The sequence below is a fragment of the Pristis pectinata genome, chromosome 12 (assembly GCF_009764475.1).
Source record: "Pristis pectinata isolate sPriPec2 chromosome 12, sPriPec2.1.pri, whole genome shotgun sequence".
NCBI lineage: Eukaryota > Metazoa > Chordata > Chondrichthyes > Rhinopristiformes > Pristidae > Pristis > Pristis pectinata.
Genome location: NC_067416.1, coordinates 30,966,825 through 30,987,650, shown reverse-complemented (window position 1 = coordinate 30,987,650; position 20,826 = coordinate 30,966,825). Strand labels below are relative to the sequence as shown.

General features: G+C 39.7%; 1 protein-coding gene across 1 annotated transcript in view; it reads left to right on the top strand.

The window, feature by feature from the left end:
• Positions 1 to 349: 349 nt before the first annotated feature.
• The window catches only part of LOC127576924 (myoferlin-like), a 183,359-nt gene continuing 162,882 nt past the window's right edge, over positions 350 to 20,826 (top strand). Inside the window, 3 exon segments of the mRNA XM_052027748.1 lie at positions 350 to 1,060; positions 9,312 to 9,367; positions 9,766 to 9,857. Of these exon segments, the coding sequence (XP_051883708.1) occupies positions 973 to 1,060; positions 9,312 to 9,367; positions 9,766 to 9,857 (236 nt within the window). The 5' untranslated portion in view covers positions 350 to 972.

Genomic DNA, 20,826 nt, shown 5'->3' with positions numbered 1-20,826 from the left:
TCAATACAATATCCCCTATTGTATAACTATATTTTATTAATAAAGTATATTTTTGAAAAAAAGTGAGAAAAACCTATCCTTCTCCCTCAAAATATAACGTTAACAGGGCCGAAAAAACAAAACAGGAAATTTCTTGTGGCATTGGCTTCATAAACGATTTTTATTGTAGTAGGTGAACATGTATAAATGCCTTTTATGTTTTTTCTCGCGATAAATACCGCCGTCAATTTATTCCTTGATGTTATTCGTCAAGATCACTGCCATTCATCCGTTTTCTCCTTTTGAGTAGGAACGGCAGCAGGAGAGTTGAAACTCTACACCTGCAGAAACGATAGGATTTTGCAGTAACCCTGATTTCATGAATCAGGGTTCTGCCATGCTGTGGTTTTGCGCAGAATGATATTGATTTATGACCTGATTAAATTTCATAATATGCAAGGGCACGTCTAACTCTATTCTAACTCCAGAATATTAATACTAAGCGGCTGTCTGTCGTGTGTTGACCACTGCCATGATTTCCATTAACAGTTAAGGCGTAGTTAAAAAAAAGTTTAGTTATCGACAATTATAATTGACGGCTTATCGCCAGCAATAGGAGACAGCAGTGTGTCATCAAAACATTCATTCAACAGCCGTGACGCTTAAACAATTTAACCAGGCTTTCCCGAGGCGTGTCTACGAATTTTCCACTTGTTTTTAGAAGTTTCTTTTTACTTTTGCGCTACGTGGCAATGCTTTGTACGACTCGTGTCCTGTGGTTTGCTCCTCGGTGTTAGCCCTTGGGTCGGTGGCGCAGGTATTGGCTTCTAGGTGTGGCAACCAATCCGCCTCAACCTATGCATCTCTTACTAAAGATCTCATTAGTCGCCACTGAATCATTTCCCCTTTCGCCACTGGGGAGTCGGTAGATGCATTGACGATGTTAGGTTGAATGCGGTCGTTGCAAACTGCCTGCTGTTTGGGGATGTCAAAATGCTTCGTTTGATAGTAGAATCAGCCAGTAATCTTCCAGGGTCAACATTCGGAACGCCGGACCCGATAGCATCGGTCACCTTTAAAGGTAAGTGTTTTTTAAAACACACACAAACTGTGCACCAGAAGTACCACCAATATTAGCTGTGCACGACGGCCGGACGTTGTTGGAGTAATTCGGTTGATGCTTTTATTAATGAGGTTCCTCAAGCGAATTTTCTTTTTAATTCGGTGATTGTTCAAAGTTACAGATGAACGCTGAATGTTCCGGTTCTCCGCCCAAACTTCTGAAGGGTGGGGAGGGTAGATTTTTGTTCCTGATATACCAGACAAAAACATTCCTAGCCAAACCATGTTATATTTCCCAGTGCTTGTCTCTTTCTTTCCCTGCCCACATGCACGCCCTAATTCGTGAATTCGTTTAAATTTTTTATTTTTGCCTTTTAAGGCGTGGTCGCTTATTTTTAGTGTGTATCGGAAAAGGAAGCTTGGGAAAACTATCTTAAGGAATGATCACTTTGTCTGTTCCTGTAGTTTGTCCTAAATAGTTTTGGGAAGATCCGTTTTAACTTTTATGTTAAACTAACTTTTCATCCTTCAATGGGTTGACATTTCCACTTTAACATCAATAGGAGGGATTTTATATATGCAATCCAACTTCCTCGTTGACTGGAAATGTTTAATGATCTTTAAGTGTCATTGTAGATATTGTATATCAAGCCACAAGTGTCTCAGTACGTGATCTACGTCAAAACATATAAACGCAAATATTTTTCTGGCATAGTTTGTCTTAAATTGATAGAAGCTCCTCCTATTTATTGTTGGCCTAGCTATCAACAGATTATTTCTGCCCTGGCCTATTGTGTAAATGAGCAGGAATTCACCAACAGATGTATATCCTAACTTTTGTATGCTGTTTTTAAAGTGGACATACAAAGTAGTCTTAAAAAAACATGGGTGACACCTTTTTGCTGACTAAGTTAGCAAAATGGCCAAATTATAAGCAAGAGGAAAAACCATAAGGCCAACAAATGAGCTGTAGATGCTAGAAATCTGAAACAAAAACGAAATTCTGGAAACACTTAACAGGCCTCACAATGAACAACTCCTTTCAACTCCACTCACTTTCTCCAGATCAAAGATGTATCTGTGGGAAGGGCCCAAATTACACCAGTCCAGTTTTTTTTATTGTGGGATGTCCCCACCCTCAATTATTTCCAGTACATAGACAACTGCTTTGGCACTGCTTTCTATGCCCTTATCTCATTAGTTTTGCTGCTAATTTTCACCCTGCTTTCAATTTGATAAGGTAGCTTTATTAGTCACATGCACATTGAAACACACAGTGAAATGCATCTTTTGGGTCAAATGTTCTGGGGGGCAGCCCGCAAGTGTCGGGTTGCTTCTGGCGCCAACATAATATGCCCACGACTTCCTGACCCTTACATCTTTGGAATGTGGGAGGAAACTGGAGCACCCGGAGGAAACCCACACAGACACGGGGAAAATTTATAAACTCCTTGCAGACAGCAGCCAGAATTGAATCTGGGTTGCTCGTGATACATCTGACTCTCCCCTTCTCTTTCAGGAGCTTTTTGTCTGTCTCAGGATGTAATGAAAAACATTTGTTACAAATCTACAGACTCTCAACTACTTTGAATATGTATCTTCCTTTGCCTCCTGTAAGGATTCACTTCTCCCAGTTCCTTGCCTCTGTTGTATTCTCTCTGATGAAAGTTTCCACACAGATGCCCCTTGGCAGTGATGGACAAAGGCCTTGATTATGTCTCATTTATCTTCTGCATCTCTGTTCTATCCTTGCTCTGTCCAGGAAGGGGGGGGGGGGGGGGGGGGGGGGGGGGGGGGGGGAAAGAGAAGTTTTTAAGATATCTTTATTAGTCACATGTACATCGAAACACACAGTTAAATGCATCTTTTTGCATAATGTTCTGGGTGTAGCCTGCAAGTGTCGCCACGCTTCCGGCGCCAACATAGCATGCCCACAACTTCCTAACCTGTACGTCTTTTTTGGAATGTGGGAGGAAACTGGAGCACCTGGAGGAAACCCATGCAGACACGGGGAGAATGTACAAACTCCTTACAGACAGTGGCCGGGATTGAACCTGGGTCACTGGCACTTTAAAGCATTACGCTAACCGCTAGACTACTATGCCTGCCCTAGAGTTCCTCTAGTTTCACCTTCCAACTTACTAGTATCTGCATTCAACAGGTCATAGATCATAGAACATGGAACGTGGATCAGTAGAGCACAGGTACAGAACCTTTGGCCCACGATGTCTGTGCTAAACACAACGTTGAATTAAACTAAATCTCTTCTGCCTGTACGTGATCCATGTCCCTCCATTTCCCACATATTAATGTGCCCATCTAACAGCCTCTTAAGCACCACCATAGTATTTGCTTTCACCACTATTCCTGACAGCCCGTTCCAGGCACCTACCACTCTCTGTGCTTTTTTTCCAAAAAAAACACTTGCCCTGGCTATCTCCTTTGAACTTCCTCCTCTTATCTTAAATGCATGTCTTCTAGTACTTGACGTTTCTACTTGAGGAGAAAGATGCTGACTATCTACCCTATCTATTGCCTCTCATAATTTTATAAACTTCTGTCAGGTCTCCCCTTAGTCTCTGACACTCCAGAGAAACAAACTGAGTTTGACTAATCTCTCCTGATGGCTCATACCCTCTGATCTAGGCATCATCCTAGTAAACCTCTTCTGCACTTCCACATCCTTCCTGTAATGGGGAGACCAGAATTGCACACGATGCTCCATGTGCTGCCTAACCAAAGTTTTATATCATCCTTCATAATTTCTGCCAGCTTCAAGATTCCACATCATTTTGCATATTTTGAAGGGACCATTCCATTCCCTTCTTCCATCCCCATCAGTCACTCCCTGCCCTACTGCACTTTCCCACACAACCACGGCAGATGCAGACCTATCCTTTTACCTTTTCCCTTCCACCATTCAGGGTTGAGCGGGAAAAATAAATCAGCCATGATCGAATGGCAGAGCAGACTCAATAGGCCAAGTGGCCTAATTCTGCTCCTGTGTCTTATGGGCCCAAAGTCTTTCCATGTGAATCAGAAGCAGACATTTACTTGCACTTCTGCCAGTCTAGCATACTGCATTTGATGCCAACAATGTGGTCTCCACAGTGTTGAAGAAAACAGATTGGGTGACTGCTTTGTAGAGCACCTGTATTCAGACATAGAGATGACCACTAGCTTCTTTTTACTTGTCACTCAGATTTTCCATCCCACTCTCATGCTGACCAATGTGTCTCTGGTCTCCAGCATTGTTGTAACAAGTCCTGATGCAAGCTTGAAGAACAGGATCTAGTCTCCTATCTGAGCTCGTGTGGAAGGTTGCGATGATATTGAATTCTACAACTTATGATAACTTGCTTTCTCTTTCTATATTAGAACAGGCTATTTTTGCCGTCTTCAGTCTGTGATATTAGCTTAATTTTTTTCTCTTTCCCCCGGCGCGCCCCCTCCCCACCACCCACCATTGTGCTGTGGTCTGTTATTTGCGATGCATGATACTTCTTGCAACCCTCCAATTGCCCACATAAACTTGTTGCCATAGCAACCCTGGCCTTAACAAGTCACAAATATTCCATCCTCTACCACAGGCACACACCCCTTCTCTGCAGCTTTTTGTTTTCTCTTTCCGGGTTCTGACGAAGGGTCTGCCACCTGAAACATTTAACCCTGTTTTCCTTTCCACAGGTGCGCCCTGAAACATTTAACCCTGTTTCCCTTTCCACAGGTGCTACCTGACCTGCTGAGAGTTTCCAGCACTGTGGTTTTGTTTCAGATATTCCTGATATTCAATGTCTTGGCTGTTCCACACTGTGTTCATTTTACTGCCCTGTATTTATATCTTATTTCCTTGCTGACCAAAATTTTACTCATTCTAGCCTTGGGTACAGCCAATCTAAAGGATAGAATACCAAAAATTTGGAACCTCTTGCCACGAGATATTTTTGTCCTTCGCTGGCCTAAATAGCTGAGCCTTATCTTGGAATTATGCTCCCCAGTCCTGGATTCTCCAGCGAGAAGCAGCAGCTAGCAGGCGACAATCCTTGTAGAGTCTTTCAAAATCTTGTATTCTTAAGCAAGATAACATACTACTAATATAGTATCTGGCTTATGCTGAGTTAGTGGGTCTCCATCGGGGATGTAGCAATTGGGATCAATGTCCCAGTTGAATAAGAGAAACTTTTCATTTGGATTCCTATTGCTGTTAAGCATCTCCTGGTAAATTTTTCTGAGGATGTCAGGTAATACAGGGTCAAGATTGGCTGCCATATCTGCATGGTCTTAGGCCAGGTGAATAGCAGCCAGCTGAGACCCCCAGAAGGGGCAAGTGCCTTTAAAATCCACCTTACCAAAGAGTGGATATCTTTAAAAGAGATACAACAAAACTTTCCACGGATTTTGTTTCAAATAAATATACCTGTGATATTCACTCTTCTAGTCCCTGCTTTTACTTTTTAAAGGAATTATTCTTCAAATTGTTTGTGGATAATTGAGAATCAATTGCTGCTTCAAAATTAAAATCCTGAGAGCTTGTCATCTCTTTTAAAATGTAATACCTTGAACACTAATGATTGGGATTTCCCTTTCCAATATTTACAATAACAATCCTTGCATTGTGATATCCATTGCAAACATTTTCATTTTAAGCCTGTGCTGTAAAATATGGAAATGCAATGTAGATTGAAGTTTGGAAATGAGTTATCAATATAATTCCTGGAAAAGACATGTATTCACTATCTCTGTTACATACCTCTTCCAGATTTCACCCTAATGCTTTTAGTCTCAATATATATTTGCCCAGGACATGAAACAATGTTTGTCTATCAGTTTGTAGTTCCAGCCACTTTCAAAGTTCTGCATAATTGATTTTGAAGCTTATAATTAATAATAAAATTGCAGTTTGCCAATTGCAGAATTGAATGTTTTGATAGTTCTTGACTAGCATGAAATTGAATTTTAGTTGGATTGGTCAAAGCATTTAACAGGCAAACAATTTTTCACTACTGTCTACTGTTATTTTTTTTTGGAACTCTTTACAAATAAGTTTAGTCCACCACTTACAAGGTGTTTGAAAATATAAATGATTATTTTAAAAAATGCTAATGCAATGCAAATGTTTATCATAAACTTTCTTCCTGTATCAATAAGAGGCTCTTATTTGATGGATGAACTTTCAGGAAGTAGGTTAGGGGGTGAAGAATTCTGCCAACATTCCTGAAGTTTTAAGATTTCCATTTTGTTCTGAACTAGGCCCAGTTCAGCAGCCAGATTTATTTCTTTGCCCCTGTTTATGTCTCTTTCCCCCCCCCCCCCCCCCCCCAACCACCCCAGTGCTATTGCTGTGTGTACATAGTACAGACAGTGTGTCTCACAATATAATTGCTGTTTATTGACAAACTGATTAGTCTGGAAATTTTAGTCCCTCCTTTTTTGGTCAAGTAATCTTCCAAAGTTAGCAGAGAGAATTCTGCCCACAGTGTCCTGGATGTAGTGCCTTGAGGGGTTACTGATAATTAGTCAGGAGGTGATTTTTTTTTTGTGTGTGTCAATTACACTCTATCATGTCTTTGTCTCTAAGTTAATAAAGATGGCTTGTTCATATTTCACACAACTACAGCATTATTCATGGAATTAAGATTAGAAATTGTAAGGAGCACTGAACATTTTAATTTCTCTGCTCTGCAAATGGATTGGTTTAGAAATAATTTGCCTACACACAGCTAAGCAATGAGAAGGAAGGAATTGGCATTACTTCAGTATTTTGTACATGGTGAAATGTATTTTTTAAAAAAACACTTCAGAGAATTTATTGGGTCAAAGGTTCCTTTTGTCTAACTTGCCCATCTGTTTTGTGATATGCAGAGAGTTATGTAAACTTCTACCAACATCCTTCTGATGGTAATTTAGGTAGCTAATGAGTTCTCATTTTTGTAAATGGGTGTATTCGCAGACACATCAACTCTTGAGAATCAACGTGTGTTGCAACGTACCCTGATGTTAGAATAGTGAGTTATCAGGATATGAATAAACAGTTTGTACTGCTAGGGAGTATTCAAGAATCACCAGAGGAAGCAAATACCATAGTGCAGAGAAAGTAAATAATGCATTCAAATCAAATGTGTGTCAACAAAATGCAAATCATTTCTACTTTGATTTTAGTACAGTTCCTTTTTCTTTTGTATTTGAGCTGTTTCATATAATATTTTAGCGATCTGGGTATCCCAAGAGTTCTTAATGGCTTTGATGAAAGTCCTACTTGGAGGAACATAGAGGGATAGGATTCTTCACCCCCTAACCCAGGGGGTGGTGAATTGGTGGAATTTGTTGCCATAGAGGGCTGTGGAGGCCACGTCATTGGGTATATTTAAGACCGAGATTGATGGGTTCTTGATTAGTTAAGGGTTTTGGGGATAAGGCAGGAGAATGCGGTGGGGGGTGTGGAATCAGCCATGATTGAATGATGGAGCAGACTCGATGGACCGATTGGCCTAAGTCTGCTCCTATATATTGTGGTCTTATAATGAATTTGCAGGCAAGAGGACCTTGGTTCACTTTCTAAAATGCTAATATGCTGGTTGAAGAAGTTTTTTTGGGCGAACATGATAATATTGGTATTGGTTTATTATTGTCACTTGTACTGAGGTACAGTGAAAAGCTTGTCTTACAAACCGATCGTACAGGTCAATTCACTACACAGTACTGTTACATTGAGTCAGTACAGAGTGCATTGATGTAGTACAGGTAAAAACAATAACAGTACAGAGTAAAGTGTCACAGCTACAGAGAGAGTGCAGTGCAATGAGGTGCAAGGTCACAACAAGGTAGATCATGAGGTTAGAGTCCATCTCATTGTATAAGAGAACTGTTCAATAGTCTTATCACAGTGGGGTTAGAAGCTGTCCTTAGGTCTGGTGGTATGTGCCTTCAGGCTCCTGTATCTTCTACCCGATGGAAGAAGAGAGAATGTCCCGAGTAGGTGGGTCTTTGATTATGCTAGCTGCTTCACCAAGACAGCGAGAGGTAAAGACAGAGTCCAAGGAGGGGAGGCTGGTGTCTGTGATGCGCTGGGCTGCATCCACAACTCTGCAGTTTCTTGTGGTCCTGGGCAGAGCAGTTGCCGTACCAAGCCGTGATACATCCAGATAGGATGCTTTCTATGGTGCATCTGTAAAAGTTGGTGAGAGTCAAAGGGGACCAACCAAATTTCTTTAGCTTCCTGAGGAAGTAGAGGTGCTGGTGAGCTTTCTTGGCTGTGGCTTCTACGTGATTTGACCAGGACAGGCTGCTGGTGATGTTCACTCCTAGGAATTTGAAGCTCTCAACCCTCTCGACCTCGGCACCATTGATGTAGACAGGTGCATGTACACCGCCCCCTTTCCTGAAGTCAATGACCAGCTCTTTTGTTTTATTGACATTGAGGGAAAGGTTGTTGTCATGACACCATTCCACTAAGCTCTCTATCTCTTTCCTGTACTCCGACTCATCGCTGTTTGAGATGCGGCCTACAACAGTGGTATCATCTGCAAACTTGTAGATGGAGTTAGAGCAGAATCTGGCCACACAGTCATGAGTGTATAGGGAGTAGAGTAGAGGGCTGAGGACGCAGCCTTGTGGGGCACCAGTGTTGAGAATAATCGTGCCGGAGGTATTGCTGCCTATCCTCACTGATTGTGGTCTGTTTGTTAGAAAGTCAAGGATTCAGTTACAGAGGGAGGTGTTGAGTTCTAGGTCTCGGAGTTTGGTGACAAGCTTACTTGGGATTATTGTATTGAAGACAGAGCTGTAGTCAATAAACAATAGTCTAATTTAGGAACTAGAAATGGGAATAAACTATTTTGACTTGCACCTGCTCCATCATTCAGTCTGATCACAACTAACCCATTAATTCCCCTAAACTTGTCCAACGAGAGTGAGTGTTAATCAGATAAGCACTCATTTCTGTTTCAGGACATGTTGCTGGTGAGATGACTAAAATTAAGAATTCACCTCTTTTGAATTGTTTCAAATACTCAGTATATGTTACGTGGAGATCATTTGAGTTCACTAATTGATTAGTGACTAAAATTGTTGACTATTGCCTATTTCTCCACTCAAAAAAAGAACTTTGGTGTATTTGTGGAAAGGGATACCAAATTCATCCTACTTTGGCTGGAAAAATTAAAAGGTGAAATTCCAACCAGCTGGTAATGTTTTGGGTCATGTGCTATGCTTTTCAATGTGGCTTGCTTTGTCCATCAATACCCTGTAAATGTAATATTTAACTATTTCAGGTGAAAAGAAGAAAACCAAGTCGATTGATAATGAATTGAACCCAGTGTGGAATGAGGTAAGATTGCTTAGACTAAGAAGTGTTCTTAAATTTAAAACCTTTTTAAAACAGTGTCAGATTTTGTCATTTTGGAGGATATAGTCTGAATTCTGGAACTCATTAAGTATTGCACTACTACAGCTTTGTTCTAATTGTGATATTTCATAATTCTTCAATCTATCTGAACGTGACTTTGTAACAATGAAATGAGCTTTACGATTCACTTTTCAATGATGTGTTTCTCAGATAATCTCTAGTTTGTGCTTGTTTTCAAAAACATTGGTGAGATGACTAATGTGAAAAATTCCCACCACTTCAATTATTCAGCATCTATTAAAATGGAGATCATTCTGAATTAAAACTTATTCTGATTAAATTTTTTGTTGTTGACTATCGACTTGTTTATTCACCCACAGAAAATTGAATTTGATTTGAAGGGAGAGGCCCTAAATGCTTCCTCATCAATTCATGTGGTGGTTAAGGACCATGAGACAATTGGAAAAGATAAGTAAGTGTTCCAATATTTAACTTTGCCCTCCAGTCTTCCTGTATTGGAGCTGTATTAGTATCAATGCAACAGTTTTAAAACTTAGTTTGCTTGAAGCTTTTTTTGACAGTGGTGTAATTGATGTAAATTCTATCACTTCCAATGTCTCTAAAGGCAGAATTGGTAAGCAGTTAATTTAGCTCCAAATAATTCTTGACTTGTTTGTTCAGGCTTATCTTTTTGTATATCCCAGTGGATGGCACTTCCTGATATCATGTTTTAATCACAGTCAGGTTACTGAGTTAATTGATACCTGTCATTTTATCCAAAAGTAGTGTATTTTAGAGTTGTGAATGCCTTGTGGTTACTTGCCATATTAGTGTTCATATGTAGTCAGATAGTTTCATTTGAACTACCAAACACTACCTCCTTGTGTGTCAGCTGGGATCTATATTTAATCTTGTTTGTTGGAAACATTTCATGTCACGGTTCACTTCTCAACTAATGAAATGGCACCACCATTGGTGTTCTGGAAATGTCAGACTTGACTGATCTTGCATTAAGGCTAGTTTATTTGGAAATTTGTGCTTTCCAGTTCACTGGTTAGGTGTGTTAATGAGTTTAATGTTCCTCATCTGCATCCATGGGTTATGTCCAGTCTTGATTACTGATAAGAATATCTTCTAATCATTTCCTCTCTCCTTCAGCATTTGCACTTCCTGCAGCACTATATACATTTTTAGTTACAACTCCCCCCATCCCCATCAATTTGTTGTCAGCCTACCAAATCTCTAGCCCTCCATTCATCACACCATTGCTCCTGTCAAGTGACTAAACAACTTCTGTCTCTTTTAGTTTTTCTGGAGTATACTAATATTAGAGGATCAGAGCTTGGCTACTGTCTGGCAATCAAATTTGTGAGGATATGTGTATATTTAAAACATTGGGATACCAGTTAGCAAATGTGCAGAAAAAAAAACATAAAGCATAAAGCAAAATGTGACAAGCGTTACCATGCCAATCCTTATCTCACTCCAAGATCATACAAAGTCAAGATAAACCATGGAGATTAATGAGCCACGACTCGTGCTCTTATTATCTTCTCTGTACTACACCTAACAATGTGATGATTAATATGTTATTTTCTGGGGATCTTGGCCTGGGAGAGGAAGCCAACATTTGTTCGCTTATCCTTCCAGTGAATTGAGGGTTTTGCAGAGGTAGTGTTGGTAGTATTTTTCCAGTACCTTGAAATGCCTGCTGTAGGTAGCCCAGGTCTCAGAAGCATGGGAAGGCAGGGATAATGGTTGTCTGGTAGACCACAAGTTTTGTGCCAGGTTTGAGGTCTTGATCTTCAAATACCCTTTTCCTCAGTTGACCAAAGGCTGTGCTGGTGCATGTTATGGCAGTGGCAAATTTGTCTTCAGCTAGTGGTTGCTCCTGAGATATGGGAAGTGGTCCACATTATCCAGGTGTTGGCATGTACCTTTATTGCCATGGGGCAGTATAGCTGTTTCTGGTGGTGCAAGTGTATAAATAAATCAAGACAATGCATGAATAGGGAAGATAGACCAAGGGAACAAAGTTCATTAAAAGGGAAAGATTGGGAGGTAGACAAATAAAAGCAACAAACTGATGGCTGTGTCAGATAGCCTCAAGAATTCCATATTCTGTCTACCTACACCAAACAATGTGATGATTAATATGAATTTCTTCAATGCTTGATTTACTGGAAGACTGAAGATTAGCTAATGTTGTGCCTTTATTTGAGAATAACTTCAAAGATAAGCCAGGGAGCTACAGGCCATTGAGCCTTGCATCAGTGGTGGGAAAAGTTAATGGAAGGGATTCTGAGCGACAGGATTTATTTGCACTTGGAAAGGCAAGGACTGATTAGGGATCATGGGAGATCAGGTCTAGCCTGCCTTCCTACTTTGCTCATTCAAAGCAGTGCATGCAATGGAACAAGCTGCAGCATGATCCACATTTTTCATCTGCATTCCAGGCTTAGTTAATATGCCTTGGTTTTCAGTTGTTAAAATTCTGTGATCTCATCCCATATTATTCCATACCCATCAGAATTCTCCATGCAACTTCTCTTGGTATTGGTGCCACTGCTTTGATTTGGTTCCATTGCTTTGCTGCCTTAACTCCTTCAACCTTCAGTCCTGCATCCTTTCCTTTGTTTTCCACCATCAAATCTGCCTCTTTTGCCTCGCCTCATTCCTACGCTTTTTACGCCTGCTTCATCTGTCTCCCACAATTTTGTTTTTTTGAAGTGTTTAAGAAGTTTTCTGTGCATGAACAACATTTAAATGATTGAGAAGTCATAAACCTGTCATGCATTCTCACCTAAACAGACTTGACACACAACTCTACTCTTAACTCATTTAAAATGCTTTGTCTTCAGGATATACCTATTACTGCTTGTTTTGGGGTGGAGAGATTTGCTTCAATGGTTTATTCAGAGAACTCTTTGAAGTGAAGCCTTATTCCACAATGTTCACATTTTCTGCTTGACATTAGCATTTGCTTAAGGGTGGGTGGAAACACAGCATCAGGCATTCCTGTCTCATTAGTCATTCTGAATAACTCTCTTTTATACTTGCAGTTAATAAAATTTGTGGGGCAAAGGGTTGGGGCCAGCTAGATTGTTGAGCTGAGGCCGGCTTATTAGCCTCCTGTGCTGTAGTCATTGATTTCTGTGAATTTAATTTTATGGTGGATTAATTTGTTTTTAAAGCCATTACAGAAATCTAGTGAATGGTGCTTCTAGTAGAATATCTTGTGATGGAAAACTTCATTCTGTTGCAGAAGTTGGGGTTACATGAACCCTTTATTGTAGTTGCATACCAAGGTAGGACTGGGAAACTGCACAAGGTTGGGGGGAAATAACTGAATGTGTTTTGGCAATACTCCTGTGTTTTTTTTTCCACTAACTCCTAGTCTTGTTAGCTAGTTCTTTACACAGTGCAAATGGTGAAAATCCTGCTTGGTGAGTGTGCAGAGAAGAGGGGGCTATAATACTTTGCTGCATCTTCTGTTGAAGATGTAGAAAAGCAATAATTAGGTATCTAGCTTTATTGGGTGTTTCTTTTACCCAAACAGAATTTATGAAATTTGATTTATCACCTCAAAAGGCAGTGACTCAATTAGTCTCATGACTTGTTTGAATGTGTTTTGAGGTTCAGGATCACAGTTGCACATTGCTTTCAGGTTTGTAGAGGCATGTTCTTCAATCCAAGAGTGGCTCAAACTTTAGTCAGAATCAGCAACTTGAATATTAAAAATTTCCTTTCTGGTAAAATTGAACGGGAGTCTACATTATGGAATTCTATCCGTGACTCTTATTTTGAAATGGATGCCTGTTCACAGGTGGCTTGTTTTTATGATGTGCTGTATAGGAACATTTCCTTGCCTGCCTTTTTATTTTTTCCCCCTCCAGTTTATGCTGCATTCACTTTTAAAGTGACACTTTGTCTAAACACAATGGAAAAATAGACTATGTACTGGGTGAGTATTATAGCTCCAGTTTTTATTACATGCTGAAAGCTTTTCCAAATTTGCTTGTTATATTACATGACTTTGATGCCACCCATGATATTTAAAAGCTGCCCACTGTTCACATTTCAGCATTTTCTTTCTGCAGCCTATGTATGTTCTTAGTAATCTGATTACTTGTAACAGAAGTGTTGAGTCTTGAGGATCGGGTAAATTGTGGGCCATGGAACGGTGTACATTGTTTCATGCATTGCTCATGGGTTCAAGTCTGTCTGGAGTATACATTTGTTTAGTGATGTCATATCAGAACCAGCCATTGAGTTTCCTCTAAGTTTACTGGGGGGGGAAGGGGAGGGAATGGGGGGTAATGGAGCCATGTAAAATATATTGTAACTAAATTAACCTTCCAGGTGACTTTTTTGGGGATTCTGAGATGGGTGGGGGGAATTAGCCCATGTGCAGCATCTCTTTAAAAAAAACAAAAAAGCTGTGTAACTTTGGTATTGTACATGTTATTGTTCTTGCAAAATAACAAGTTACCTAGCAACAGCATTAGAAGGACACGCCTCTTAATGTAGGGAATGCAGAAAGACGAAGCAGTTTTTTTTCCTCTGCAACATTTTAAAAAGTTTTGCTTGATTTTTGTAAACCTGCTTTGGCTTGATGCATTTGCAATGGATAAGCATATATCTGCTCATTTGATCTGTTTCTACAAAGTTTATAAATGGATATGGAAATACTTGGCTCAAAGCCCATTGAACTATCTGCAATGCATGAAGCCAAAAATCTCAGTTGAACTTTAAATAATTCCATATGGGGAAAGTAAATCTGAATGTTAGTTTTAACTTGATCCTTGGTTGTTGTGCTAGATCATTTTAAGTGGAGAAACCCAGATTTTTAATAAAAACTAGTCTAAGCACAAAACAAAGATTTGCATATAGATTCAGAAAGCTAATGCCAAATTGTGCAATGCTGTGATACCATCCTCTGTGACATAAAGTAGCCTGATATACTTTAATTTCTTTTTTGATGGGGTTGGGGGAGAGAGAAGGGAGGGTGGAAACTAACTGGTTTGCATCTCTTACTGTGATTTGCTTTGCTTTTGGTCTTTTTCTTTTTTTGACTTGGTTGACAAGGTCATCAAACTTCAAACTATCATTGAATTATTTTGAATTTCCTTTTTGTTACTAAATGATGTGTGAAGGTTGGACTTTTAAGTATGCATTAATTACACTTGGGTGACATTGGTGTTTTTAACTGAGTCTGCAAAGTGATAGGCTGCAGGGTAACCAAAACTTGGTTGTTGCTATGGTGTGGTTCAAATTGTTGCTAAGCAGGTTTAAGCTTGTGTTAATTTTAGGATTTGCTCACTTCACCATTGACCTCTCTGGTGTTGGGGGAAGAAAGTGAGGATTCATATGGAAGAAGGAAGGGGAGGCCTTTTTTTTTCCCTAAAAAAAACAAAAGCTAACCAGTTTGTCCATAAACATTATGACGTAAGATGAGTACGTACGGCAGTGCCATTTAGTTCATGCAGAAAGGGTGCAAGCCATTTCTACCACCGTGAGAAGGCCTTAAATCCATCAGCAATAGCTTGTGAAAATGTTAACTGTTGAGTAGATTTGGAGTGTGTAGCCTATGTAACAATGTGGTCAGAGGCTATTATTTGGGAATTGAAACCTAAATACTGAAACCTAAATTTGAAAGCTGTGGTTTGGCCGCATTTTGAACACATTGAGAGTCATTCCAGTCTTCAATAAAAAGCACAAAATGTAATATCTTGTAATGTAGATTGGGAATTGTTAGTAAACCAGTTATGATATTAGACAACTAGACCTGAGGCCTCGTCTAATGTCCCAGCGATCGGACTTGAAATCCCACCTTGGGAGCTGGGAACTTATTTAATCAACCAAATAATCTGATATTGCAACAGTGATGTAGAATGAATGAGGAAAGACAAGAGACTTCAAGATGCTGGGAGGACTTGGTGGGTCAAACAGCAACTTGGAGGCAAAGGGATGGTTGTCATTTTGGGTTGAGACCCTGCAAGGTGTGGAGGGAAGATGACCAGTATATAGAAGTGAAAGGGAGGGGTGAAATGGGCTGGTAGCTGATAGGTGGAACCTAGATGAAGAAGGATGATGGGCAGATGGAACCAGGTGGGGGAGGGAATAGAAAGGTGAACCAAGGGAGAAGAAATCCAGATAAATGGATATGTGGTTGATGGGTAGATTATAGCAGGTTGGGGAGGGTTTTAAGCCTAGGTAAGGACAGGGGAGGGATGGAAAAGATGAACAAAGGGAGAGAGAGACCCTGGGTGGATTGGTGGGAGTAGGAAAGGAACATTGGGAGTGGGTTACCTGAAATTGGAAAATGTAATGTTCATACCAATGGGCTATTGGCTATCCAAGCAGAACATGAGGTGCTGATGAGGAAACAAATCTTTTAATTGTATTCTCTGGGAAGTGGTTCTGAATTCCATCCAGTCAGCTTCAACAAAATCTGCCAATCTTGCATCAAAATTTTTAAAAAAACATGCAGTACATCCATTAATTGGTCTTGTCAATCAAAATAAAAATCCCTTTGGGCATGTGATTGAAAGACTCTTTTAAACTTAACAAGGTGATGAGCACTATCTTTATATTTTTTAAAAAAAGGAGACAGAGTATTAGGATTGGTAAATGGCAGTTGTTAAGAAATAATGCATTGTTGGGTGGTACCAGATTAAAAGAGATTATGAAAGTCACGTTTGGAATGCAGATCTGTAATAAATGGCATGGACTTGATTTGATGTGCAAAAGAAAGATTAGGTCCTAATATTTCTGATTGCAAGTTTTTTTTGGGAAAGGTGGGAGTTTGGTGGGGGTGAAGAAGAGTGTGTGGGAAGGGGAAACATTTAAATTATTATGGTGCTGGAGAATGAGGATATTATTGAGAGGTTAGAGTTGACAACTAATAAGAGTGTTATTTTTGGCACCAATTGTATTCTATAGGTCACCAAATGTGAGGGAAAGGAAATGGAGCAAATGTGCAGGGGAGTGGTGAAGATGGGGAACAACTAATGTATTTGTAATGGGAATAGGAGGAACTGCTGAAGTGTTCAGAACTTGTGGGTACAGAAATATAAATGATACACAAGGAAGAAAGTTGTGATGGATCTGACTCCAGGGACCAGGGTGGACCAAGTGACAATGAGGATAATATTATGGGGAGAATGGATGTAGTATTCCAAAGTTTAGTTCAATAATTTAAAAAGGCAAGGAGCAATCCAGTGTAAAACTGGAGAAAGATCTAATTCTGTAGAATGAGAGTGTATCTGACCCAGGTAAGTTAGAATTAAAGAATTGCAGAATGAAGATGATACAAGTATAGCCTGAAACAAAGAACAAGTATGAAGGCAAATTTGGCTAGAGAGAACTGGGTAAATGTATAAAAAGGCAAGAATGAGATAAACAGTCGTAGATGTTTAGGAGAGATGCAATTGCAGATGCTGGAATTTGGAGCAACAAACAATCTGCTGGATGAACTGTTGTGGGTCAAGCAGCATCTGTTGGTGGGGGCGGGGGGGGGGGGGGGAGGAATTGTCGACATTGTGCATTGAAACCCTGAATCAGGACAATAAATGTCCAATCAGGACAGGGATATTTAGGAAATACTTTATTTCTTAATGGAATATCTTTGTTTAGAAGTAAGAATCCATGTAACCAAAGTTTACAGATGGTATCAAACTGGGGGGGGAAAATAAAAGATTCTAAAGTTGTGAAGATAAATAGGCCAACAAAAACCGGGAGAATTTGTGTCGCTAAAGATAAAGGGAGAGAATGTCCTTTGAGAACAAACTAGCAAGAAATATAAAAACATTAGGGATTCCCACAAGTATTTCCGTAGGTGTATAATATTTTAAGAAAGGAAGAATGATTAAAGGGAATGGTACCTTGGATTTAAAGAATTAATATGCAATGGCAGAGACTTTGAACAAGTGTTTTGCATCAGCCTTCAAGGTAGTGGAGAGAAAAACCATCCCAGTAATAGAAAAATTGGGGGAAGAAGGATGGAGGAATTTGAAACTTGTTATCACCTACAGACAAAGAACTAGGCAAATGGAGCAAAAGATTGAAAGTCTTCAGGACACAATGACCTACGTTGTAGAGTTTTTAAAAAGAAGTGGCTGCAGGGGGGTGTAAGTTGAGCTCTCATTTTCTTAGATCCTGGAAAGATTCCAGTCATTTAGACCACTGAAAGTAACACTGAGAAACCTCAATGGGGAAAATATTGGAATCTATTGTTTGATGTTGCAGAAATTTTGGGAAATACAATTAAGGACAATTGATGTGGTTTTATGAAAGTGAAATCATTAGAATTTTTTTAATATCAAACTTGGAGTAATAAGCAGGGTAGAAAAGGGGAGCCCAGACAATGTACTACACTTAGATTTCAAAAGGTTTTTTGATAAGTGCACCAGACAAGCTTGTGGAGCTGGCAATTAATGTCTACGAATAGAGAACTGGCTAACCAAAAACAGTTGGGATAATAACTCTTTTAGTTAGACAACTTGTAACTAGTGAAAAGCTGTAGGAATTGATGCTGGGGCTTTGTCTGTTTGCCATCTTGCATTAATGATGTGGGTAAAATGGAAAATTTGGCAACAATAGACTCAATGGGTGGAAAAGCAAGTTGTAAAGAGGTGATGGTGCATAGGGATATAAATGAATGAACAAACATTTGGCAGAACAGAGGTGTATAATGTGGGGGAATATGAAGTTATCCACTTTAGTAGGCAGAATATTGTTTAAATGGAGAGAGACCATGGGGATTTAGGTGTCTTTATGAAATGTAAGTTAGAATGTAGGTGCAGCAATTGGGAAAGTGAATGGAATTTTGATCCTGTGGCAACATTGAGGGAGTTTTCAAAACAAAAATGTAGGATCGTCTTGTACAGTTGTAACAAGGTGTTACTGGGATCATACCTGCAATATAGCAGATATTTTTAGCTTTATTTACCTGAATTGGGGGCTATTCAGAGAAGATTTACTACATTGATTCCTTGGATGAAGGTATTGCCTTGTAAGGAACAGTTGAGCTGTTTGGCCCATACTTAATGGAGTTTAGAAGAATAAAAGATGCTTATTTTGAAATGCACAAGAATCTGAGGTGTGCTGGACTGAAAATGCTGAGAGGAAGCTTTTCCTTCAGGGTAACTGGGTGGGGGAGGGAGAGTAGGAGCTGGTTTTATAGTTTCAGAAGGAGTGATTTTTTTTCCACTTGTGCTGGTGAAAAGGAATTTTTTTTCAGTGGGTTCTGAATCTTTGGAATTCTTCACTCCAGTGTCGTTTAATGTATTAAAGGCTGAGAGGAACACACATTTTAAGTCCATAGTGAGTTATGGGGATGGGTTAGGAAAATGGAGTTGAGGGAAGGTGAGATCTGAACCATGAGCTTGTGGAATGATGAAGCAGGCTTAAAGGGCCAAATGGTCTACTTCTGTTCTTGTGACTAGAGATTGTCCAGTATTGCACCTCTTTTCTAAAAGGGTTATAAAGACAAACTCTGTTTAACTGGGGAAGCATAAAGGAGAACCAGCATAGGAATGAAGAGGCAATATATAAACCAAATGGTGGGGCCTGGATGAATGTCTGGATAAATCCATGACTGGGCAAATAGAAGACAGCTGTTAACCTGTGTCTAGAGTATTGCACCCGATTCTGCTTGCTACATTTTTAGGAAGGAGAAGGTTTATAAAAAACATACTCCAAGTATCTCTAAGGACTAGTTTTGGGTTTAAACAAAAATAGACTAGATCTGGCGTTATTTTCTTCAGAATAGAAAGTTGAGAGGAAATTTGACATGCTCAAAATCTTGATTGGTTTAGATATGGGAAGAACCTCTTTCCATTTACTCTTGGCAGAGGGGTCAAAGATGAGATGAAGGGAATCTTAAGTAATTGGTAAAATATCCAAGAGTGATATGAAGTAAATAAAAACTCAAACAGCAGTTTATTTATAATCTAAATGTATTGTAGAAGAGAAATGATAGCTCATCTGATTTTGGTTTTTGAACTATGGAAAAAGGGGGGGGGGTTGATTGAATTTCTCTGCAGAGAACTCGCACGGATGGGCCAAATAGCTGCGCTGTAGGCATTCTGATCCAAGGTGCAATAGTTGAGCAACAAAAGGCTAATGGAATGCTTCTCCTTTATCTCCAAGGTTAGGATACAAATGGGAGGAAAGTGGTCAACTCCTCCCTTAAGTTAGTCAACTCTTGAAACACTCCCATTTTTGATGTCAAACCTCAAGATCTGTTGGATAGGAGAGGGTATAATAGATTCACTGCAATGATAGCAGGGATTAAAGGGTTAAATTGAGGAACTGTTGCGAAAAAATATTTTCTTTCTTGTAGGTTGAAGGATTGATATCATTGAAGGATTCGGTCAGTAGATAGTCTTGTTTCCTCCACTGGGTTAATCCAGAACAGAAGGCAAAGGTAGTACCACCACCAACCCCCCCCCCCCCCCCCCCCCCCTAAAATTGGGTGCTAATTTAGGAGTGAAATGAAGAGTGTGGCTGTTGCTGTTCCCTCACTCTCTCTTCCCCCAACGCTGCACTGAAAATATCTTTGGATAATGGCTGAATTGTGAAACTTTAATTGGATTAATGATTTTTACGATACAGAAGTATTGAGGAACATGGAGCAAAGCCAAGTTAATGGGTGGAACAGTGAACAAGTTTTAATTGTGGACCAAACTGAGGAAGCAAAGGTGAGATGAGGTGAAGGAAAGATGTGTATAATTTTCCTGGACTCTCATGTCTCTTTAGTTGAGTCAGATTCAGCTGTTGCACAGCATTTGGTATGCATTGGTAGCTTGTTGAAAGTCAGCATTTGGAGAATGGCAGTCTCCTCTCCTCGCTGGCAGTACAGACATTTTGTAATTTTTTTTGGGACGACCTGTTTTTTATGCTGCTGAGCTAAATATTTAGACTAGCTCTGACTTGCACTGGTGAAATATTTCTTTTGGACTGAGCTGATCATGATTTACTTCTGATTTGGAAAATGTTTTAAGTTCCAGAGGTTGGTTGATTTTTATTAATATTAAGAGAATTGAAGGATATGGTGTTGGTGCAGGAAAGGTGATATTGCTGATCTTTAATTGAACGTTGGAGCAGTGGGTGGTGGCGGGGAAGCTGAATGACCTGCGATTTCTTGCATCTTACAACAATGGAAAGTGGCTCCTGAGATAGGATACATTGGTTCCAAACATCTTTTATTGGGTGAGACTTTGCACAAGATGCTGTACCATCCCAATGTAATGCATGAAAACGACAATGTTTTCCCACCTATGCAAGGAAGAAAAATGGAGCTGAAGCCAACAAAAGTGTGTGTGTGTAGCATTTCCAATTATCCCCCTGAACTGAATACCTTATTACTTCATTTTGGAGGGTAGTTAAAAGTTGCCATACTGATGGGTCTGAAGTTGCACATAGGGTAAACCTAA